This window comes from Tenrec ecaudatus, chromosome 14, assembly GCF_050624435.1.
Source record: "Tenrec ecaudatus isolate mTenEca1 chromosome 14, mTenEca1.hap1, whole genome shotgun sequence".
Lineage (NCBI taxonomy): Eukaryota > Metazoa > Chordata > Mammalia > Afrosoricida > Tenrecidae > Tenrec > Tenrec ecaudatus.
Window position 1 is genome coordinate 5,078,841 of NC_134543.1, and position 22,962 is coordinate 5,101,802.

Consider the following 22,962-nt stretch of genomic DNA (forward strand, 5'->3'; position numbering starts at 1 on the left):
CCATGCTACACCATGCTTCAAGTCAAAATTTCATTTATCTGTCGTTAGAAAGAAATATTTCACAAGATATACCATATATACTCGAATATAAGATAACCCAAGGATAAGCCGAGGTACCTAATTATTACCTGGGAAACCAGAAAAACTGATTGACTCGAGTATAAGCCTAGGGTGGAAAATACAGACGCTATTGGTGAGTTTCAATAATCACAGCAAATGAAAACAAAATTACTAACAATTGAGATATCAGTGGGGTAATGTATTTAAATATTTATTTTAAATAAAAAACAAATAAAAGGACAAGTCATTTAACATTAGTAAACCAGCACAGTAAGTGGAAAATAGGTTCAACAAACAATAAGGTATCAACAATGATACCTTAAGAGTACTATTCCCTGAGCTCAATCAGCAACCAAGCTAAGATGTAAAAAGTTAAAATCCTTCAAAACTGGATTCATCATCATCATCCGTATCCCAATGCAGAGCTTCAGCTGGTGTGAGGTCATCATAGATGCTGTACTCACTGAGATCGCCGTCATCACCATCACTGCTGTCATTTTCATACAAAGTGCAGTCTTCACTGCCATCCACAGCATTACTAATACTACATTTCTGGAAGGCACGTCACACCATGTCTTCTGTAATGTCTCCCATGCATCTCGAACCCACTTTGCTATGAACTCTATGTCAGGCTTCATGAGATTTCCTCCTTTTCTTAGTCGGGCTTGACCAGATGACATCCATTCATGCTACATCCTTCACACACGGTCTTTAAAAGGCTTATTCAAAGATACATCCAGAGGCTGCAGTACAGATGTAAGGCCACCTGGAAAAACGGCTAAAGTAACTGTACTAGATTTTGCCATTTTTTTTTTATGGCATCCGATAGGTGGGTTCTGAATATATCCCAAACAAGTAACGATGGCTTTTTCTTTAAGGCTGTTCCAAATTTCTTCCAGCCATTTTTTTGTTCTGTCTTCATCCATCCAGCCTTTAACATGTGCACACTCAGTAATTCTTGGTGGGAAACTGATCTTTTTAGGCAAGGTCTTTCTTTTAAAAATAATGACAGGACGCAGCTTACTTCCATTAGCCAAATATGATAAAACAACTGTAAAGTTGTTTTTTTTTTTTCATTTCCTGTGGTTTTGAGGAAAAAAATTTTTTCTCCCAGTTCTGCCAAAAGTCGTGGCAGTTTCATCCATATTCCCAATATCTTCCAGGTCATAATTATAAATCCTTCTTTGTTTTATTATAAATGACTGGAATGCCATAATTTTTTCTTCAAGGTCTTGTGGCAATTTCTGGGAAATCTTTGTTCTTTGTCTCATAGTAGGCCAAACCTATTCATGGAGCGAGTGCACCATCCTGCTGACGCAGCAAATTTTTCAATACCTGGTGCTTTATATTTGTCATCCTTAGCCATTTGTAGAGCACATATGCAGATTCCCATGCGTGTTACGCAGTAACCATTTTGACGCCACTCCATAATCCGTTTATGCAATTCACTCTCTAGAGCCCCATAAAAAGACTTTAAACCACGATGATCTTTTTTAGCCTTTGGAATCTGTTCCAAGTTAGCTTTCATTTTCCACCACTCCCTCACTTCCTTTTTGTCAACACAGAATTCCCTACTTGCAATACTGTTATTGCTCTCTTTTGCTCTTGACACAACCTTCATTTTGAAACCAGCCTCACATGACCCGCGTTTTTGTTTTGATTCAAGAGTATCCATTTCTAATAGGATAAAATAACAACGACTTTGAAAAAGAACTTTTATGGTAATGCCCCCCACACACACACACAAAGTGTTAGCCGGGAGGAGGTTGGGAGTCCGTGCAGGCAGGGGATGCAGGATGTGAATTAACACAGAGACCAGAGGGGAGAGACGGAGCGCAGCCACAGACAACATCCTTACCAGTTCAGCTGCCAGAGTAAGTGAATCACTACGGGTGCTTCTGCGAATTGGAGCCGTCCACGTCATAGGATGGCTCTAATTGGTTAGATGTGAGTAAATAAACATTCAAAGCCCTGCAGTGTCAGTGGAGCTTTGAATGAACAGCAGAGAAATGCTCTGACTGTTCTGCTGTAGTGACCATAGCCTTCCTGCCCCGCAGCCTCCCCAGAGCATGGGGCTCTGCTTTGGGTCACCAGGGTGTGGCTGACCGAGCTATGCAGCCAGCCCTGGCCTCAGTCCAGCATAGTACCACTCAGATGGGTGACTGCCACCTCTGGAATGGGGGTTGTGGACCAGTAATGACAGTTGCTTGACTTGGGTGACGTGCAGGGTGCCGCCCCCGGCCAATGAGACAGGCGAGGCCCACACAGCTTGGGCCAGGCAGTGGGACAGAGGGCAGTCACAGGTGCAGATGGGTCCCTGTGATGATGCCTGGATAGGCTTCAGTGAGGGGTCTCCGCAGCCGGGACAGGGCGTGTGTGTGTGTCTGCACGTGCCTGAGTCATAGGCCGGAGGGACCTCAGGCACAGAGGCAGAAGAGAAGGGGCAGCACCCCGCTGAAAGGATGCTGCAGCTCAGTTGGGGGCCAGGCCTCAGAGAGTCGGTACCCACCAGATGCCATCCCTCCCGAAGCCTGGGCTTCAAGGTCACCTAGAGACTGCTCCGTCATCCCCTGATGGCATGGCAGCCTTTGTCGCTCTGCCAGCATCCACACAGGTGTGTGTTCTGCACCTGGGCTGGGCACACCTGTGGGGGCGTCAGGAGAGGACATTGTGATGCCCCACACCCAAGAGACACCAGTGCCTCACTTGCCACTTCACAGACCCCACCCTCCCCCAGAGCCCCTGTGGCAGTGAGCTTCTCGCCCCACATAGGGCACCCAATTCAGGGTTCACAGTAAAGAGTAGAGTAGGGCAGGACTGAACCTGGCACGAAGGCAGGCAGGCCCCCCAGCAGTGTCATCCCTCTGTTGCTCCCCTCCATCTGAGCAGAGCTCTGGAGACAAATGCTTGCTGAAGAACCGAGGGGTTTCCAGTCTCTGTCTGAAGGGCCCAGGTCTGAGCTGGGGTGTGGGGTTGGGGTAGCTAGCCCCCACAATTAATCATGGGTTCAGTAAGCTCTATTGTACAGTTGAAATTGTATGTATAGGTTATAGTAAAGTCATAGGGAATAAGAAGAGAGTAACATGAAGGAGTCAGACACATTTCATAGTAGCATGCTCACCTCCTGGATGGCCATGATCTTAGCAGCCATTTTCCGCACACAGCGCAGGCCAAGAGGGCAGGAGACAGAGTGATTTATTGCTAACCAAGGGTTATATATCTTTAGGGGTATGCGTGCCTCCTAATTACAGGTAAAGACATACGTCACAGGAAGGGGTTGTACAATAGGCAATACGAGCAGTAGGAGGGGGATATGCAATGGGCTAGGGGGTGTACATGTAATAGGAAGGGGAGGGACTAGGGGTATACATGGGACAAGATGGGCGGGTCCTAGACTCATGATGGCAGCCTAACCTTGGTCACCCTTGAGTGGGCTTGACCTCCCTGGGCTCCTTCAGGGAAACAATCTACTACTATCATTATCAGAAGGGAGTGGGCCATACTTAGGGTGGGACAGACTGTACAGTCTAATTGCTCTAGATGGCTGATCGTGCTTAGGAAGAATGACCTCCCAAGTGTAGTCATTTACCATGTGTAGCAAGCAGCTAGATTTGGCATATATTTGGGGGAAACAACTTGGGAGAAATCACTCCATTTCCCACAGTGTGGCAGCACCTGGAGAAGGTGCTTTGCTGGGGCTTCTGTCTCACCGGTCTTCCTGAGGTGGGAGTGATGGGAGACCCCCCCAAGTTCAAAGAGCACTGACCATGGGGTGTCAAACCTCCCTCCCAGAGGACTGGTTACAGTTTCACTGTAAGTTTTTTCCCCAAACCCCACGAAACCCACAACCCCTGCCGTCGGATCACTTCCTACTGCTAACGACCCTGTAGAGGGTGTCTGAAGCTGTGAATCTTTATGGGAGCAGACAGCCTCATCTTTCTCCCAAAGAGAAGCTGGTGGGTTTGAACCACTGACCTTGTGGTAAGTAGCCCAGTGCCTAACTCATACCGCTACCAGGCCCGACTCTCCCCACATACACTGCTTTTGGACAAAGCAGCAGCCCATTTCCAGCTGATCGCCCAGTTCAGGATTGAGCCAGATCTCTGGACAGCATGTTAGATCTCTCTGGGCATAGCTATACCTTGGTCCTTGGCTCCGCGCGAGAAAGAATTCATGCCGAAGCCTGGTTTCTGATCCAAGTGAGTTTTATGAATGTTGGAAGCAGTTTCAGGTTTACACAGGGATCCTCCCAAACGTGCAGCCTCCCTGGAAGCTGCTCGCAGCGTCATGCAAAGTCCCCCGGTCAACTCCGGGCTCCTGCCTTTTCAATGATTCTGCGGAGAAGTGTGGTGGACGACCCCTGGTCGACCCCATTGGCTGAATTGAGTTCACCTGGCCTAGGTGGGCCAATCCAGGTACAGCGTCCACCCATGTGTACCTGGCAGGAAACCTGAACCTCTAAGCATGTGCAATATGCCACCCCTTTGTTTCCGTTGCTGTCCTCCGGCAGCCCCAAGACTTGAAGGCACTGCGCACTCAGGATACCTGGAGTGACGGGGCCCTGGTACATTTTGGGCACTCGGGATGCAGTGCCTGCCCCTGTTACCACCATCATCATTGTCATGAGCCCCTCTCCCCAATCTGGTTCAGCTCCTGCTAGTAGAAAGGCCAAGTCCAAGAGGGGGAAATGATGGGATCAAGCCACAAAGCCCATGGGGCTCAGGAACTTGCCTTTGGTGGAGCATGTGAGCAGGGGGAGAGTACAGCCTGTGCAAGGGGAAGGGATGCAGGTGCTGGGCCCAGGCCTCTGCAGTCAGTCTCAGGTGTTCCCATAAAAAGGCATGTTGTGCAGGTTAACACTCTGCTCCAGGGACTTGTGCCTGGGGAGCTGGTAGGCTGGTCGTGGAGGGCAGGGTATATACAGCTCTGGACCATGAGGCAGGGCTGCCCATGGGCAGGGAGGTGGGCTGATCCTGCAGGCAGGCAAGCAGAGAGAGGGGCAGGGCAGGGGTGAGCTGTGTGGATGGGAATGGAGCAGCCAAGTGCACACCAGAGAAGGCCTGGAGAGGCCAGTTCAGGTGAACAGCCAGCCAACCCCTGCCCCACTCACTCACTCAGCCACAGGGCTGAGGACCACTAGGGGGGAGGCCTCTGAGGGTGGCCCAAGCAGGCAAGGCCCTCTGGGGGTCCTCCTCCCAGGAAGCGCACCTGCTGGAGTCAGGTAGACGGGAGTCCTGATAGGTCAGCGGGAAGCTCATGAAAGATTAAGCGGCACAGCCCCTTTGACGGCTGGGCAGCATATCAGTTTCCCACTGCAGGAGCTGGGCAGCCCAGGGGGAAGAGGTAAGTGGCCAGGATGCGGGAGGCACGGCCCCCAGAGCCTGCCGAGGGAGCCGGGCCCGTAATGGTCAGCAGGGAGTGGACCTTCCACTGTTTCTGCTTCTGCCACTGTGACTGCACCGTGCTTTGCAGAGTCAACTGTAGGTGACAGCCCTTCCCCCTCTGCTTCCTGAGACCCCACCCTCACCCCACCCCAGGCCTCCCCTTCCCCTCCAACTGCTCCTGAGGACAGGAGTCCTGAACCTACCCTGGAGGTCTCAAAGAGGTGGTGAGGTAGAAGACTCGGCAGGGGTGGTTGGTGGGGGGTGGGGAGGAGTGTCACCAGGAGACTGAAGCGCCCCAGTCCCAGGTGTACACGGCTTCCAAGACCCCCAGCTCTCCGTCTGCGCAGCAGGCTACCGGACCGTGGGTATCCAGGCAGATGCATCCCCCAAAATGCAGCGGCTTCCTCAGTGGTTCGGGTGGGGGAGCAGTCTGACAGCACAGCATCTGCTGGAAATGCTGGTCCCGGCCCAGGTCCTAAATGAGTTCCCAACTGGAGGAGAAAAAGGCTGCATGAGGAGCTGGCTGGTTGAGGGCCGGTGTGTGTGTGGGGGGGGGGGGCGGGGGGTGAGGGGCTCTGTCCTGGAAGGAGGGGAGGCCACAGTTCCCACCTGACTGTGGGAATATCGCTGCCCTTCCTCCCAGGGTCTGGGTTCCCGCTATGCAGGGAGAGTACCCGGGGTACAGAAAGCCAACGCTCACCCAATCCAGGCCTCCTGCTGGCTGGGCCCGGGGCAGAAAGGGGTCTCCAGATGGTGCTGGATGGCGCTGGGCACTCCGAGCTTCCCACCATGTGGCCTGGGGCCATTATTACCCACCCCTTGCCTGTCAGCCCCCACTTTATCCCAGGGAGGATGTGGGGGCACTCAGGAGCCCTGGTAGCCTAGTGGTTACAAGTTGGGCTGCTAACCACAAGGTCAGCATTGTGAAATCACCAGTCACTCCAAGGGAGAGAGACAGGCTATGAAGAGGGAGTTACAGTCTCAGAAATCCACGGGAGCCGTTCTCTTCTGTCCTATGGGGCCACTGTGAACTTGAATGGACTTGATGGCAGAGAGAGAGAGGGGGGTGGCTGGGGGCCTGTTGTAGGGCTTAGTTAGTGATATGCCCCTGCACCTGATGTGAGTACGATGAGGCAGAACCAACTCCCAGGAGCCTAACTCCACCATGAAGGCCAGACTCCTGGCAGCCAGTTAGCCTAGGGAAGGAAGGGTCAGCCCATCCATCACCCAGCAAGCAGGGGTGCAGTTAGGAATGAGCCCAAAGCCCAGAGGGGTGTGCTGTGGCAGGCAGAGCCATGTCCCCCAGACCACCGTCCCGCCTGGGGGCCCAGCCCTGCCACCAGCCCCAGGTGCCTTTGGCGAGGTGGCCACAGCAGGGCCTCACCAGATGAGAGGCACGCCCAGGCGGACAGGAAGAGGTACACTGGGAAAGCTGCCCCCATCATTCCTGAATGGAGGCGCTTTCCAGAAGAAAGAGTAGAGAGGTGGCTGGGGGGGGGCAAAGGGGGAGGGGATGTGGACGAGCTTGGGACCGTGCCCGGCGGGGACCAGGTGGCTGTCATCTGCCAGCCAGAAATCCCATCAAGCGTCACCAAGCGGGCACTGGATCCTTTGTCACCAGCTCCTCGGGCTCTCGGGTTTCATCTTCTCAGGAGGACCTGCCTGGACGCCCAGCCAGAGCTGGCCCAGCCCCTACGCCAAGCATGACCCCCAACTCCCACACCAACATTAATGGTGGGCTGGAGGCCTTTCTCAGGAGGGGGTGTTGCTGGAGTGCTGTCTGCCCCCCACCCCACTAAGCCCACCAAGGTGGGTACATGTAGCCCTGGGCTGCTGGCTGCTTGCTCCTGTGGACAGTGGAAGGCCACAGAGAGGGTGAATAGAGCCAGGGTCTCCCTCAGCTAGAGTTAGCTGGTCCCTTCGGCCACAAGCAGAGCCAGCTCCAGTTGTGGCTCCATCCTCACCCAGCAGGGAGGGGCTCCCCAAAGCACTGGTCACTGAAAGGCAGAGCTCCAGCTAGGGCCCAGGCTGCCTGTCACACAGGCCATCTATAAGGACTTACCGATGGCCAGTCCCTTTGCAGCAGACTGGAGACCATGGAGGAGCAGGACAGCCGGGGCGGGGTGCCCTGGAAGACGGTGCCAAAGGGAGTGTGTCCATGGCTCTCAGACACCCAGAGACCACGGGCATCACTTGACAGACCACCCTGCAGGTGTCTCCGGGGGAAGTGCCCAAGGCATGAACCCTGAAATCCAGCTCCTTGTCTTGGGCAAGGGTCCCTCGTGAGCACACATGGATGACCCTCTGCCGGGCAGTGGGTGCTGAAAGAACTCAGCCAGGGTCCTCCCTCAGGCCTTCTCCCCTTCCTGCCCTGTGGGGTCTGGGGTTAGCTTCTGCCCCCTCCACAGACTCTCCTCCCCAGAGGTGAAGGTCATGATTGCATAACTACAGCTGGGATTGCCTCCAGGGCCCTCCGCTCCTGGCCTTCGCCTGCCAGGGAACCCTGCTGCCACAGAAGTTAGCCCTCGGCTGCCAGCCCCCAGCAGCCACTGTACAGGAGAAAACACCTGGACGCCAATGCTCATAAGATGGCAGACCCTCCACCTTGGCCTCCAGACGGGCTATAGGTCACCCAGCTTCAGTGCTCCCCTGCCACGTGGCTGTCCGTGGTGGTTATGTTGTCCAGCCTCCGCTCACACTCCAGCTCCCATGTGGCCCCTGCAACAGCGAGAGGACGATGTAACTTAGGCAGTCAGTGTCTGCAGGGGGCACCATACAGGCACCTGGCTGCCGCACAGCGGGCTTCCAGCTCACGGCACTCCTGCCCTCTGTGCCTGGAGGACCTGCCCAGACCAGGTCCCAGCACTGACCACAGGGCCCCCATCAGCTGGCTCAGCTTCAGCAAGTGTGTGCTGCGTGTCCGCCGTGTGGTGGACAAGGGTTTCTCCAGGGATGGGCCGCAGCGCACCAAGGGCTTGTGGCCAGCAGAGGCCCGGGAGGTACTCAGGGCAGTTCCTGCAGACTCCCCTCAGTCAGTGGTTCTGAATGACTGTGGCCCCCTACCACGTGCATCTGCAGGAGTAGGGCCATCAGCAGCTCTGGCAGCTCCTCCTGTCTCTTGAGAAGGTTGTATCGTGCATGTGCTTCAGTGTAAGCACACTCCTCTCTGGAGCATCTACTCGGCTCCTTGTCTCCCGAGGAAAAGCTGCTCTCGTGGCCCCTCCCGGAAGCACCCTAGGCCGCTCCCGGCCTCCTCGGCCACCCTCCTCCTCCCTGGTGTGCTCTCAGCCAGGCTTATGGTGGGGGCCTGACCCCACTGGGCTCTCCCCCCACCACCCCCAAGGGTAAATAAAAGCCCTGCCTTGGTGCTCCTGGGTGCTGCATGGAACTTAGCAGTCCAGCTGGGGGAGAGGTATCTGGGGACCAGGGACCCTCAGCACTTCCCCAGGAAGCTCACAGACCAGACACCCGGGGGCCCCAGGGTGTCCCAGGAGACCCACCCTTCCCCCAGCCTGCTCGAAGCATACTGCCCTGCAGACCTATAACCAACCACCTGCTCCCAGCCGGGAATGAGACATGCGCCTGGAGTTCCCAGTATGTGACCCCTTGCTCTGCTGGGCATGAGGTCCATGGTTCAAACCCACCCGCTGCTTCCTGGGGGAAAGACGAGGCTACCTGCTCCCGTAAAGATGTACAGCCTTGGACCCCCTGAGAGCAGGTGCAGTCTGCCCTGCAGGGACACTGTGATCAGAGTGGACTTGACGGCAGGGGAGTGGGTTACGTAGGGGATGGGGGCAGTGATCAGCCAGGGTGCTCTGTCACAGCAGTTCTCTCGCCCCCACTCCCTGGTCATGGGGACAGTGCAAGGTACAGGCCGACGGGGGACAGACTTCATTTTGACCTCAGCGGGACTTGTCTGAGGAGAGCGGGAGCAGCTTAGGGTCCCCCAGTGGTGGTCCAGGCTCCGCCTCTGGGCAAGAGCAACTGCCAGACTGGACAAACGTGCTGACCCCGAGGCCCACATCAGAGCCAAAGCCCACCAGCATCTGCGAGGCCCCTACCACTTGCCTGGCACACCTCACAGGTCATAGTGCCTGTGTGCTAGGGTGTGAGGGGGCAAGCTGAGGACGGCAGAGAGCAGAGCCCAAACCCCAAGCCAGTATCCACTCCCAGCCACCCCGCTGACAGAGTAGGACACTTCCCCCACCCCCCCACCCCCGCAGAGGGTCTCCAGGGCGGAAGTCTTTACAGAGTCAGATGGCCTCTTTACAGAGTCAGATGGCCACATCTTTCTCCCAGGTTTGAACCATTGACCTCTCAGCTGCCGAGCACTTGATCACTACACCACCAGGGGTCCCTGCGGAGGAGAAGGGACCCCATAAAGTGGACAGGGAGGTACATTTTTATGAGCACAGCCCAGGTCGTCATGGCCCCTGTCTTCATGTCTGCCGCACACCATGCAATCAGGGACTGGGACTCGGCCAGCTCCACTCAGAGCCCATGTCCTGCCCAAAGTCCATGCCCCAGTCTGGCTCCATCGCACCCACCCTTCACCAAACATGTGTCCTGTCCATCCTGGCCATTGTGAGACCTCCATCCTCTTGATGTCTCCTGTGAGCCAGACCCAGCCCCGGGTGGAGGGTGAGGCCGAGACGTCCAGTGCCTGCCAGGCAGCCAAGAGTTCCAGGGGTGTGGGTGGAGAAGGAGGGCAGGCTTCTTGGAAGAGGTGGCCCAGGGGAGGGTGGCACAAATGTGTGAAGGCAAGCGGGTGCCAAGGGGTCACTGCCAAGGCCTGAGACCCACTGGAGGCACTGTTGCTGGGTGTGTTGGGGGGGGGGGTTGGGGTAGAAGTGGACAGTCAGGGGTCTGATGGTGGGCTGGGTGTGGCTGGCCAGGACGTAAAGTAGAGATAAACAGCAGAGGGAGTGGGGTGGGCTGCATGTGGACAGAGAAAGTGGGTCAAGGTTGATGGTGGAAGGGGTAGAGGTAGCCTATGTGTGGCCAGTGGGAGGGCAGGGATGGGCTGAGTGTGGACAGTGGGAGTTAGTGGAAATAAGGAGGGGTGGGGAAGAGAGATGAGCTGGGGGAGTGGTGGACAAGAGCCATGGTCAGGAGCAGGTGTTGCCACCATGCCACGGGAATGGAGAGGTCTGGCTGCATTCTTGGCAGGAGCAGGTGACTAGGTGGGAGGGGGGGCCGCCGGGCATCTGATTATTCAGGGTTCAGGGAAGCTGCCTGCCTAGGGAAGGCCACCGGCAATGAAGTTCCCCACAAGGGCTGTCCCGCTTCCCCCCAGGACTGGATAAGCCCCCAACCAGGGAGATAGGAGGAACCCCTAACCTTCCTGGCCCCCGTCTGCTCTGAGACAAAGGGTGGGACCCTGTAACGGCGATGTTGTCCGGGTTGGTCACTTTAAGAAGGGTGGAAGGCCTCTCACCCCAGCTGCCAGGCCAAAGTGCTATGAGGTGACCCCCACGCTCAGGAGGAATGAAACAACCATGGACATGGGGCATGGACTGTGTGCCCTGAGCTGGCTGCCATGGAATGGGGGTGGCTAGTGGAGGGTGGCAACAGTGGCAGTGACCCAGGCAAGGGCAGCCCAGCAGATGCACACTTCCCAGCCGCCACAGGCCTCAGGAACCCTCAGGCCAGAGGGAGGGGACTGGCCAGAATCCTCTGCTAAGGTGCTGGGCCAGGTCAGGGCAAGGGGCATGGCGAGGTCAGAATCCAAGGTTTAGAGCAGGGGTGGGTAAGTTTCTTCTGCCAAGGGCCATTTGATATTTATAACAGCATTCTCAGTCAAGCATTTAATGCGAGCTCTCCCCTCATGGGATGGCCGGAACCACTTCTCTTTGGTGAGGCATGTGCTGTTAGCTGATGTGGGTGATTTCTTCAGTGTTTATGCATTAGGTTACTGCTGATCACAAAGTCAGCAGTTCGAAGCCACCAGCTGCTCCACGGGAGGAAGGGGCAGTTCTACCCTGTCCTATAGGGTCACTGAGTCAGAATTGACTCAATAGCAGATATATGCCCGGGGGTAGCCAAAAACAACAGGATTTTTTTTTTCAACTCTACGTATTTAAATCTATTATTTATTTATTTATTTTGACAAAACAACCCAATCACCTTCAAAGTACTGTCCATTAGACTTACTGCCCATTACACTTAATACATTTGTCAAATCTGCGATTCCATTCATGGATACATCTTTCAAGCTCATCTGCTGGGATGGCTGACAGCACCTCCCTCATTTTATTCCTTCGCCTCGTCCACGTTGTCAAATCGCTGTCCTCTCATGTCCCTCTTCATAACAGAAACAGAGAAGTCACATGGAGTGAGGTCAGGTGAGTAAGGTGTGTGGGGCAAGAGAAGCATGTTTTTTCTTGCCAAAAACTACTGCACTGAGATGGCTGCGTGAGCACATGCATTGTCGTGGTGGCAGAGCCAGTCCTCCATGTGCCACAGATCAGGCCTTTTTGTCACACACTTTTATGCAATCTTTTCAGAACCTCTAAATTGAAAGCTGTTTAAAACAGTCTGACCTGATGGAACGAACTCCAAATGCGCGATCCCCCAGCACATCAAAAGAACAAATGAACATCATCTTGATTTTGATTTTGATTTCACAGAGCTTTGGGGGATGGCGGGGCGGGGCAGGGTGACAATGGCCTCTTCCACTGGCTTGATTGATGTTTGCTTTCGGAGTCATAAGAATAGTGCCATGTCTCCTCACCAGTAATGACCTTGAAAAAAAAGTCTAGGTAGCCTCGGAGCTGTTATTTCAAAGAACGGCATATTTCCACTCGACGGTCTTTTTCATGGTCTTCAGAACCTGAGGCACAAATTTCTCAGCCACTCTTCTCAGTCCCAAATCTTCCGTTAAAATTCGCTAAACCGAGCTCCAGGATAGTCCAGATAACTTCCCCATCTCTTCAATGGTCTGTCTTCTGTCTTTGAGCACAAGTGCATGGATTTTGTCGACATTTTCATCCATTCAGGAAGCTAACAGACATCCAGAGCAAGATTTGTCATCAATCAACATCTCACCTTTTTTGAAACAAGAAAACCACTCGTACACCTGAGTTGTTCCCACAGCGCTGTCCTTGGAAGCTGTGTTCCACATCACAGCAGTTTCTGCAGCATTTTCCCCTGAGCAGGAAACAAAATTTCACAGCCACATTCTGTTCTCTTAAATCAGCCATCACAAAAAAACGAGGTTCAAGCGAAACTGCCTTTATGAATAAATTCACTGTGACCAGAAAGAACCTTCCCAGGCGATGCCACGGGGTGCGCTACCTCAGAGCGAGTTGCTCAATGCTCACCTATTGGGAAAAAATGCATGCTATGGAAGCTCCGCTGGGAGCTTTGGGTCGGGGGGAGGTGTTACCCCCTCGTATGTGTATATATTTACATCTACCCACAGGCCTGATGTTCCCCATACCTGGTTTAGAGGGTTGAAGGCAGCCCAAATGAGGGGGCCAGGAAGCAGGTGGGGGTTGGGGAGGAAAGATCCAGAGGGCTGGTTTCTAAGCTGTGAGGATGTGGTCGTGAGCGTGGGTCCAGGGGGAGAGCCAGGAGCAGGACGAGACCAAGAGGTGTGCATGGGAGAGATGACGGCACCGTTACAGGGCATCTGTCCGTGTCCCGGCACTCCTCTGCTGACCTCTGTGCCCCTCTGTCCACAGGCCCCTCCACCCAGCGGCCGGTGCAGAATGGCCCCTCTCCGGATGAGATGGATATCCCCAGAAGGTAACACACCTGGCTGGTCAGCCCATGGCCAGGGTCCCTTGGCAAGCAGGATACCCAGCAGCCAAGGTGCAAAGGGCTGGGGCTGTGGGGGAGGTGCGGGAGAGTGGGGGCAGAACCAGAAAAATGGGAGCAAACACGCCCTCTGCCGGAAGTCGGGACCAGGAAGGACTGAGAGAGAGAGAGAGAGAGAGAGAGAATGTGTGTGTGCACGCACGCGCGCAGGGGGGTGTTAGGGGGCAGCTCGCAGCGTTGCATCCTGTGGTTACCCAGCAGGCACCCGAGGACTACAGAGAGGTGCTTTCATTCACACAACCCGACCCTTGTGCATCCATCCCCCGAGGGTCTGTCCTGAGCCCGGGCCCACCTGCTCCGAGCCTGGAGCAGCTTTCTCCTCCATCCTGTCCCTAGTGTACTGGGCAGGTGGCATGGCCGTTCACGTCTCAGCTGAGGACACTCTGGGACCTGCAGCTCCTCTCGTGGCAGTGCCATCATCACCGTGGGCCAGCCCGTGAGCAGCTGTCCCCTGGGACATGGGTGAAGGACCCGGGGCTGTGGCCTTGCAGGGACAGAGGAAGCAAGCAGTGGTGGGGCTGTAGGGCCGGGGGAGGTGGAGGCCATACAAGGCCACATCGCCAGAAAGTGGACACCAGAAATCAAGCCGCTTGCTATCTGCAGGACAGCTCCCTACCCCTTCTAGGGAGACTGGCATTGCCAGTCTTTTCTGACCCCTATTCTAGAAAGGGGGAACGTGGCTTCAGTGTTCTGTGGATCTGAAGACACTGTCTCCTGCCTGCAGCCCTGCTCTGGTGACATCTCTCCAGACTAGCTCTCCCCTCCGGCTTCACTCCCAACAACCCAGAACCTGAAGGCCTCAGTTTCCCCATCCCCCCTGATGAGCTCACAGATGGAGCTCTACTTTTTCCAGAGGCTGCAGCTTCCAGGGGTCCACTCTGATCACCCACACTTGTGTGCTGGTTCCTAGGCATCCTGAGAGTTGCACAGAGGACGAGGCTCTGCTATGTCTTGTCTCAGCCTCTGTCCCTCTCCCTAAACCCCCTGCCATAGGGCAGTTCCAACTCACAGCGACCCTGCAGGACAGACTAGAACTGCCCCCTAGGATTTCTGAGGCTGTAAACCTCCACAGTAGCAGACAGCCTCCTCTTTCTCCCTCCGAGCAGCTGTTGGGGTTTGAACTGGCTACCTTCTAGTTAGCAATCCAATGCTTAGCCCAGTGTTTCCCTTCTCTAACCCTTCAAGGTTGTACTACTGTCGGTGCCTCAGGTGAGCCCATTGGGGCTCTTCACAGCAGCCAGGGAATTATAAGCAGGCCCAGGACTGGCCTTGCCAGGCCTCAGGCCACCTCAGCCCAGAGCAGGGCACCCACTGAGCTGAGCTGCAAGTGTCCAGTGTCAGACGGGAGTCTCTCAGCTGGCCCAGCAACCACCCTAACTCAGTCACAGGGCCCTCCTGTCCCCAGTAGCTTGCAGGCTGCCCACTGACAGGCTCCTGGTGGTCAGGCTGTGAACTGCAAGCATTCCTAGTTGAGAAGGCAGGGGTGGCCCCAGGGCAGCAATGGGCAGTGTGTGGTTGTCCCCAGAACCTGGGGAGCTGGGACTGCCTCAGGGCTCACACAGAGTGAGTGAGCGAGTGACTGCCGGCATGGAGCTCCCCCTGTCACACAGACAGTGTCACCAGTCTGATCCAACATTGGCATCAGCTAGGGTGACCAGAGCATGGGGTGCCAAGTCAGCTTGCTCCCCAGAGCCGCGGAAACAGAGCATGGACCCCAAATCTACAATGGCCCCCTATGCCTTGGTGGTCCCAGGAGTCACTGAGCATACATATACTGCAGACATCCGAGAAACAGCAACCATCCACAGCAGTCATCTCTGTTGCCCCCAGCACCCTCTCCCCCAAGGCTCAGAGTGGCCCCACCAGCTGACACCCGCATCATCCCTGAGCAGGGCAGCTGCTTCCCCTCTTGCTCCTGCACCCCAGCCCCCAGACTCCGTGGGCTTCTTTGCAGGTGAGGTCCCGAAGCCCTTAGTGTCAGCCGAGGTGTGGCTGGCTTTGCACTCGGTGAACCACGAGACACTGCAGGCATGGGGCCTGGCATCCCTCTCCTGCTCCAGCACTAGCCAGCTGCCTGTGGCCATGACCTTGGCCAGGTATACTGAGAACCCGTGTGCCTGGGGCCAGGTCTGCTGAGGCCACGGCCCTACAAAGCCTGGCGCCCGAGAGGCCTGGGAAAGTTTGGTCACATTCGCAAGTGAAATCAAGCCGGGCTTCTGGCGTTCAGCGCCTGCTCTGAGAGCCAGATGAGCACCAGGGATGCTGCTGGCACTCAGCTGAACACCTTGCACGGGTCACACCCCCTCTTCCCTCCTCACGGGGCCGTAGGGGGTCCCCTAACCCCACCAGCCGAAGTGGGCCGAACAGGCCGCTTCAGGGTCACCCTGGCTGGGTGTGCAGGGGGGCTCACAGACTGAAACCCGACTCTGCGCTGGGCTGGGAACAGAGCGGCATTGTGCACGGCCCGGGAAGTCTGACAAGCCCGGCTGCTGTTCTTCACAGACAAGTGATGGAGCAGCAGCAGCAGCGTCAGGAGTCTCTGGAGAGACGGGCCTCTGCCCCAGGTGAGCACCCCGGGCCCCTCCCCCACTGACCACCCCCCCCCGGGCCAGCACTCCTGCCCAGTGCATGTGCCGTGCTAGGGGCTCGAGATGGACAAGACAGACCACTCGCCCTGCCCCCCAAGGAGCTAAGTGTCCTGTGAAGAAGACAGAGGGAACTGACACCCGCCCTGTCACAGAGTACACTGTGACGCAGCCACGTGCAGGGCACCCAAGGCCCGTGGGAGGGTGGACTTCACAGAGGGCTTGGCCAGGCTCCTTGGCACCACTTGGGGAGCACAGCCCGGGTCAGCGGGAAGAGGGCTCGGGAAACAAGAGGCCCTGGATACCAAGCTTTCTAACAGACCTGGGCCCACCTCCCACCCTCTCCCCTAATCCTCTCACGCGCCTGTGAAATGAACAGGTAACTTATCCTACTTCACGGAGGAGGAAGCTGAGCCACAGCGGGCGCAGGTGCCTAGCGTGAGAATGCTCACCTCAGCACCAAGCCCCCTCGGCACACCTGCCCCACCGTACCCCTCAGCCATCACTGCCAGCTCCTGCGGTGCCTCACACCCCTGCTGACCTCCCCCCACCTGTGCTGCCCAGGCTCCTCTGCTCCCCTCACACATGCTCGGCCCACCCCAGGAAGCCTTCCAGGTGGCACCCCATGCCAGCTCTCATCAGCACTTATAACCGTCACCTTTTTGCAGCCACTGTGGGAGGAGCCCTGGTGGTGCAGGGGTGACATGTTGGACTACTAACCTCAAGGTCAGAGATTCAAACCCACCAGCCGCTCCAAGGGAGCAAGACAAGGCTTTCAGCCCGGAAGCCCACCGCAGGCGTTGCACCCTGCACTGGGGAGTCGCTGTGCATAGGCATCGACTCGATGGCAGCAGCTGGCCAGCACCTGGCCACATGGGAGCTCTGTCCCTGATGGGCAAGTGGACAGTGGACGTGTCCCCTTTGTGGTCCCAGCGCCTAGCCACATGGCTCTGTCCCTTACGGAAGGAGGGTAACTAACTGAACAAGAGATGAAGGAAGACCGGATCCGCCACCCTCCAGGGGCCCTGCCCCTCAGCTCCCTGGCATGTGCCATGGCCCAGTGAACACGTGGCTCGTAGTTGCCTACTACAGCCCCCAAGGTCAGCCCTGGTTCACGGGGACAGGGTGACCGTGCCTTTGGCGATGAGGCACCGTCTGCGTCACCAGAGCTGGTGAGAAGCCGCTGAGTCAAGCACCCCCACCAAGGGGTGGCTGCACACACACCCCCTCCTCCCCCCACTTACACATGTGCGCCAGGGTGGCCTTGCCCAGGGACCCCACACATAGCCAGGTGGGGTCCTGGCCAGGCCCAGAGCTGACCTGCCCCCTATTCTTCCAGGGCCCATCCTCCCACCGGGGCACCCCTCATCGGCAACCAGCGCACCCCTCTCCTGTAGCGGGCCTCCACCCCCGCCTCCACCACCTGTCCCTCCCCCACCCACGGGGACCACCCCTCCGCCCCCGCCCCCACTGCCAGCAGGAGGCGCCCAGGGGGCCAGTCACGACGAGAGCTCCGTGTCTGGACTGGCCGCCGCCCTGGCCGGGGCCAAGCTGCGGAGAGTCCCGAGGGTAAGCAGGCCGGGTGGGGTTGGCATAGGGTCAAACCCTCCCCCCATCTGGGACCAGCTCTGTGAGGCAGCCTGGCCACTCTGTGGTGCCCAGGAGGGCACATGCTGCCTTAGGTGGAGGTGGCTGTGGACCCTCAGGTCCCTCCAGCGGGTGGGCCAGTGGGGGGTGCGGGAAGGGCGAGTGCAGAGCCATCTCAGGTCTCCTACAAGTCCCTCCTCTCAACCGTGTCCTGGAGACTGTCCCCTAAGCCAGGGTCCTTCCCGAACCCTGGGCCCCACCTCAGCCTGATGTCCCTTCCCCAACACTGCCACAGCCAGTCCTTCTGCCAGCTGCTGACCTTGTCTTCTGGACGCTGGTCTTCATGCCTGTGAACCCGGAAATTTGACTCAACAACCCCACCCAGTCCTTTCCCCTGGCTGCTAATTTAGATTCAGATCCACATACACACTCATGGATGTACATGCACACACGTGCGTACATGTGCACATTCTGTATACATGTACTTGCCACATACGTACACCCACGTACATGCTCATGTGTGTCCACACATTTCAGGTGCACATACTCATGGATACACATGCACACGTGTGCATGCATGTGTATTGCTGTGTACATGTACCTGCCACATACAGCCGTGTACATGCTCATGCGTGTACACAGATTCACACAGAGATGGACACCCGTTCACACACGTGTCAGGTGCATGTACTCACTCATGGACACACATCTACACTCAGATTCACACAACCTTCCTCTCCACCACACACTCCCTGCACCCCCTGTCCTCCCCAAAGTCCCGAGGCTAAAACAGCACCTCCTTTCCCTTCAGCCAGAAGATGCGTCTGGAGGCTCCAGTCCCAGCGGGACCTCCAAGACAGACCCCAACCGGGCAAGCAGTGGGGGTGGCGGAGGAGGCCTCATGGAGGAGATGAACAAGCTGCTGGCCAAGAGGTGGGTGTCCCCTGCCCTCATCCTGGGGCTCCTTCCTGGTCCCCTGACTTCAGCCACAAAGACACTGATCCTTACGCATGCCCCCTACTTGAGGGGGTTGGGGTCAGGCATGAAAGACAGCAACAACCCCCCGCCCCCAGCCTCTGTTGAGTAAGCAGTGTCTTGGGCGTGAGGCAGGGTTGCTGCATGACCAGGTCCTGATTGAGGGGACTGGGTCCCAGCGCTGGGGCTCCCCACAAGCTCTGCGGTCAGTCTGTGATGAAGGGAACCAGCCCTGTGGGTCATCCGGGGAACACAGGGAAAGCTTTCTGACACAGGAGGCCCCCTGAGGAGACAGCCCCATCCAAGTCCCAGGTGGCCTCTGGGGCTCTGGCTGTGTCTCCGCCCACATGGGGGCATGCCCACAGTGGCTCCTGCTGGGTCCTCCCCTCACGAGCTATATAACTTTCTGTTGGCCCCAGGAAACCTGAGCAGGTGGATCAGGCACACTACCTTTCCTGCAAAGCCTGGGCCTTGTCTTTTGTTGTGGCCTGGCAACAGGAAGCAGCAGTGTCTGATTACCTGGCCCAAGTAGCCAGGAGCCTCACCCTGCCTAGCACACCCCACCAGCCCCATTGACCCTCCCCAGCCTACTCTCACCCCGCCCCCTCCCCAAGACCCTCTGCTGCCTGGGCTTTATCCCCTTCCATCCAGGCAGCAAGAGGGGCCCCAGGGTGGGAGGCTCGTCCTTCTGAGCCCCCCAAGGGGGTGCATAGAAAGCTGTGAGGAGCAAGGACGTTTGTCACCGCCCCACCCTCTCCTGCAGCCTGCACTGGACCAGGACAGCAGGCCAGTGCCTGAGCCTCTATTGCCAGGCAGCCCCCGGGGCCACGCAGAGGTGGACAGCTCCATGTGCTTGGCCGGGGGGGGGTGGGGGGGGTGAGGAGGCGGGGAAACTCTGGGCTGAGGAGGAGGAGGGTGTCCCTGCAGAGTGAAAGCACAGGGTGAGTGAGGTGGGCAGCAGGTGAGGTGTCCCTTGTGTTGACAGCAGGGGATGCTGGGAGAAGGAACAAGTGAGGTTGTAAGAGCCCTTGTGCACACAGAGGCCTTCAGCCCCGTCGCAGAGCACCTCAGTGACTCGGGGGATCCCGTGGCACAGGAATCTCCTAGAGCTCACCAACCCCCCGCCAGTGAGTTCCCAGTAACAGCCCTGCCTGGGACGGCTCAGCAGCCAAGGGCATTTGTTTCTCTCTGAGAGAACGGGAAGAGGAGACGCCCCAGGGCAGGAGGACAAGCCGCCAACCGCAAGCCACACTTGGATGAGGTTTTACGGAGGATTAGCTCTGGAAGGGGGGGCCGGCAGGGTGTCCCCGAGAGGCGCTCTGCCAGCTGTCAATCAGCGGCGAGTCCAAGAGGGTTGGTAATGGCCCTGAGAAAGCAGCGTCCCAGACCTTGCCACCAGTGCACCCCTCGTTAGTGTCCACGGAGCAGCATGGCCTGGTCAGGGTTGGGTGTTTCCGACATGAGCTGGCTGCTGGCGGGGCTGCACGGAGCTGGGAGAAGAGGCCTGGGGGTAGCCTGTTGGGACACTGGCTGTCTAGGAAGAGATAATGACATCTAGTCCACTGGCCTTGGAAATCCACCTCCCGACCCCACCCACACCAAAAAAAACACCCCAGAGAAATCTCCCTGCCAGCGAGTCAATGCTGGCTCATGGTGAACCCTACAGGACAGGGTGGAACTGCCCCTGTGGGCTTCTAAGACGGTCTCTCTTTATGGGAGTAGAAAGGCGGGTGCTGGTGCTGGTGACTTTAAACTGCTGACCATGTGGATCACAGCCCAAAGCAACCCTGCCCCACCAGGGCTCCTCCAGAAGCACAGAGAGGAGAAAGAAGTCCGTTGTGAGATGAAAGGTGGCCGTGGCCGTGGCCGTGACTCGGGAGCTGGAAGGAGGGGGGAAGCTTAGCTAGGCCTCCGGAGTTAGGGAGGACTTGTGGGTGTTGAGAATGACCCCAACCTTCCAGGAGGAGCAAGTAAGTCATCCCGCTCTGGAGGTGGGAAGGCTGAGAGAGGAGGCCCTTGGTGGGGGCCCTGTGGCTTATGCCCTCACCACACAGCAGGCTGTTACGCCCCCACTGGGCAGCACACTCCAGAAGTTTGCAAGAGCATGCACTGCGGGGGTCTCACAGAGCTTAAAGCCTCCCCCATAAAACAGGCTTGTGTCAGGATGGGGCGTGGGGCAATACAGAAGTTCTGTTTGCATAGATTTGGGAATTACCAGGGCTTCGGCCATGGGGGGCGAGGGGGTGCCCTTGCGGTGTTCCCTCCCTGCTGTTGAGGCGGCTCCAGCCATCCTGACCCAGTGACCACCCAGAAAGAGTCACGCCTGTGGCCGCTGTGTCGGCCTCCTCGCTGAGGGTCTTCCTGCTGTCGCTGACCCTCCCCTTGACCGAGCAGAGACCAGTCCCTCCAGAGACAGCCTGTGTACGTCCGTGAGACCCGGCCCCACCACCCTGGCTCCCAGACGGGCAGCCAACTTTCCCTTGGTGTGTTTTCAGGGCAGGGCGAGGAGGGTGTCCTCCTGGTTGACTGCCTGACTGCCGAGCGTCCGTCGGGGCAGTTGGGAGCTGCCCTTCTCTGGGAGTTTCCCGGTTCTTGTGGCGTTGGGGTCAGGCATTGGGCTGCTCACCACAAGGTCGGCAGTTTGAGACCAGCCGTTCCTGGGGAGATCGGGGAGGCTTTCTACTCCAGAAGCGAGGCCCTGTCTCAGAAACCCACAGGGGCAGTTCCACCCTCCCTGCAGGGTCACTGTGAGGCGGCATCGACTCCAGGGTGGGGGTTGTTTGGTTTGGGGTGTTGCAGAGTGCGAGGTCACAGAGGAAGCGTTCCTTCCCAGCCCACAAGGCCGGTGGGAGCTGCTCCCCACCCCCTCCACCAGCCAGGCTGTGGACGGACAACTCCCTTCACAGACGTCACCCAGAGAGGCCCCACCCTGGCCCTCACTGCCTGGCCGTGGGCATCCTTGAAGCCAAGGGACTCTTTGGCCAGGCCTGGGGCGCACACTCTGTGTGGGTGCAGAGGCCTGTCCAGTGGGACCCTGGACAAGGTGCCTTCTTACTGTGAGAAAAGGGACCCTGGTGCCTACCCACGTCACAGTGTCCCCTGAGGGCCTGCGGGCTGGCATGGGGTTGGCTTCCTGCCTCGTTCTGAAACCTCACCGTACGGCCACTCTCCTCTACCACTCCCCATGTGCAGGAGGAAAGCAGCTTCCCAGACAGACAAGCCGGCTGACAGAAAGGAAGACGAGAGCCAAACAGTAAGGCACCCCCCCACACCCCATGACTCCCCGCTGAGGTGCTCCTGCTTGGCCTGGGCTAGGGGTTGGGGGGGAGATACCCATCCCAAAGGCACCTTCCCGGGCAGGGGGTGAGGGCATTTTCCCAAGGGGGGCCTGACTGGGCAGCGGGGACGAGCTGGGAGACCAACCCCCACCTTTTCCTTTCCTTTCCAAATGGTTTTTTTCCCAAAGATCTGGTCCTCCTGAGCTACAGGGGGCAGGCAGGTGGCCTAGGTGGCAGACAAAGGACAGTACTCCTGGGCAGCCCTGCTGACCTCCTCTGTGGGTCCCCCACTGGGCTGCGTGGTGCCCACGCCCAAACCTTGAAATGGCAGCTCCATCTGCCTGGAGCCCCCATGAGCCCAGCTAACCCCCCTGGAGACCAGGGCTCCTCTGCCAGGCCCCACTCCCTAAGGAGGCAGGCGCCCGGGAACCCGTCTCCTTCTCTGAGCTCCCTCTGTAGCCACACCTGAGTCCAGGAGGGCAGGCCCTGGCTCCCCATTGCCCAGAGTCCTCCCGCTCCCCTGCCATGCTTTTTGGAATGGCAGAGGCTGGCACAGCAGGTGGCTACACAGTCCTGGCACTGTGGCCTGGTGTCTGCCAGCGGCCCTGGGCCCTGCTGGATCTCAGCTTCTCAGCCCAGCACTGACCCCACACAGCCAGCTCTGCCTAGAGGAAGACGAGAGCATGTCCACCCTTGGGGCTTCAGGAAGAGAGGCTGCTGACCCCACAGCAGAGGGGGCTGGGGTGGGGGGGGGGTGCTGTTCTCTCTTCATCTTAGCACTATCCCTAGCTACATGACCAGCCAGGAGTCCCCATCCATACCCACAGCTGGCCTCTGAGGAGGGCAGGCCTGCTCCGACAGCCTCATGAGCATTGAGGGTGCTGGCTGCGGGTGACCCGAGGGAGCAGCTCAGGGTGCTCAGGGCGGCGGCCAGGTTATGCTTCCATGAGCCACTTCTGTCCAAACAGGTGGGGGACAGGAAGACCATGGGCATCAGAATAGCCTCCTTGACAGCTTCCCTAGCAGGCATGCCCACCCTCCGCCCCCATGGCAGTCCATGAGAGGGGCCACTGCACACCCCACTCACATTGCCAGGATATGGGCTCAGGAGCCGCACCCACTGGGCCAACCCCCTTGCATGTCGCCCACGCCAGCCCCACATAGCCTTGATGCGGGAGCAGGGCAGGGGCGCAAGGCCCCCCAGTCTGGGCGTGAGGAGGGCGACAGGCCCTGGGGGTTCCCAGTGAGTGCTGCTCACTGTAACACTGCCCA

At 57.7% G+C, this 22,962-nt stretch overlaps 1 protein-coding gene across 2 annotated transcripts in view; it reads left to right on the top strand.

Annotated features, from left to right (window-relative positions):
- The window catches only part of EVL (Enah/Vasp-like), a 132,272-nt gene that overhangs the window by 101,448 nt on the left and 7,862 nt on the right, over positions 1–22,962 (top strand). For both annotated transcript variants that reach the window (XM_075530790.1, XM_075530792.1), the window contains exons 4-8: positions 13,130–13,193; positions 15,768–15,829; positions 17,190–17,419; positions 18,249–18,370; positions 21,605–21,665. In XM_075530790.1, the coding sequence (XP_075386905.1) occupies positions 13,130–13,193; positions 15,768–15,829; positions 17,190–17,419; positions 18,249–18,370; positions 21,605–21,665 (539 nt within the window). The remainder of the gene's footprint in view (positions 1–13,129; positions 13,194–15,767; positions 15,830–17,189; positions 17,420–18,248; positions 18,371–21,604; positions 21,666–22,962) is intronic.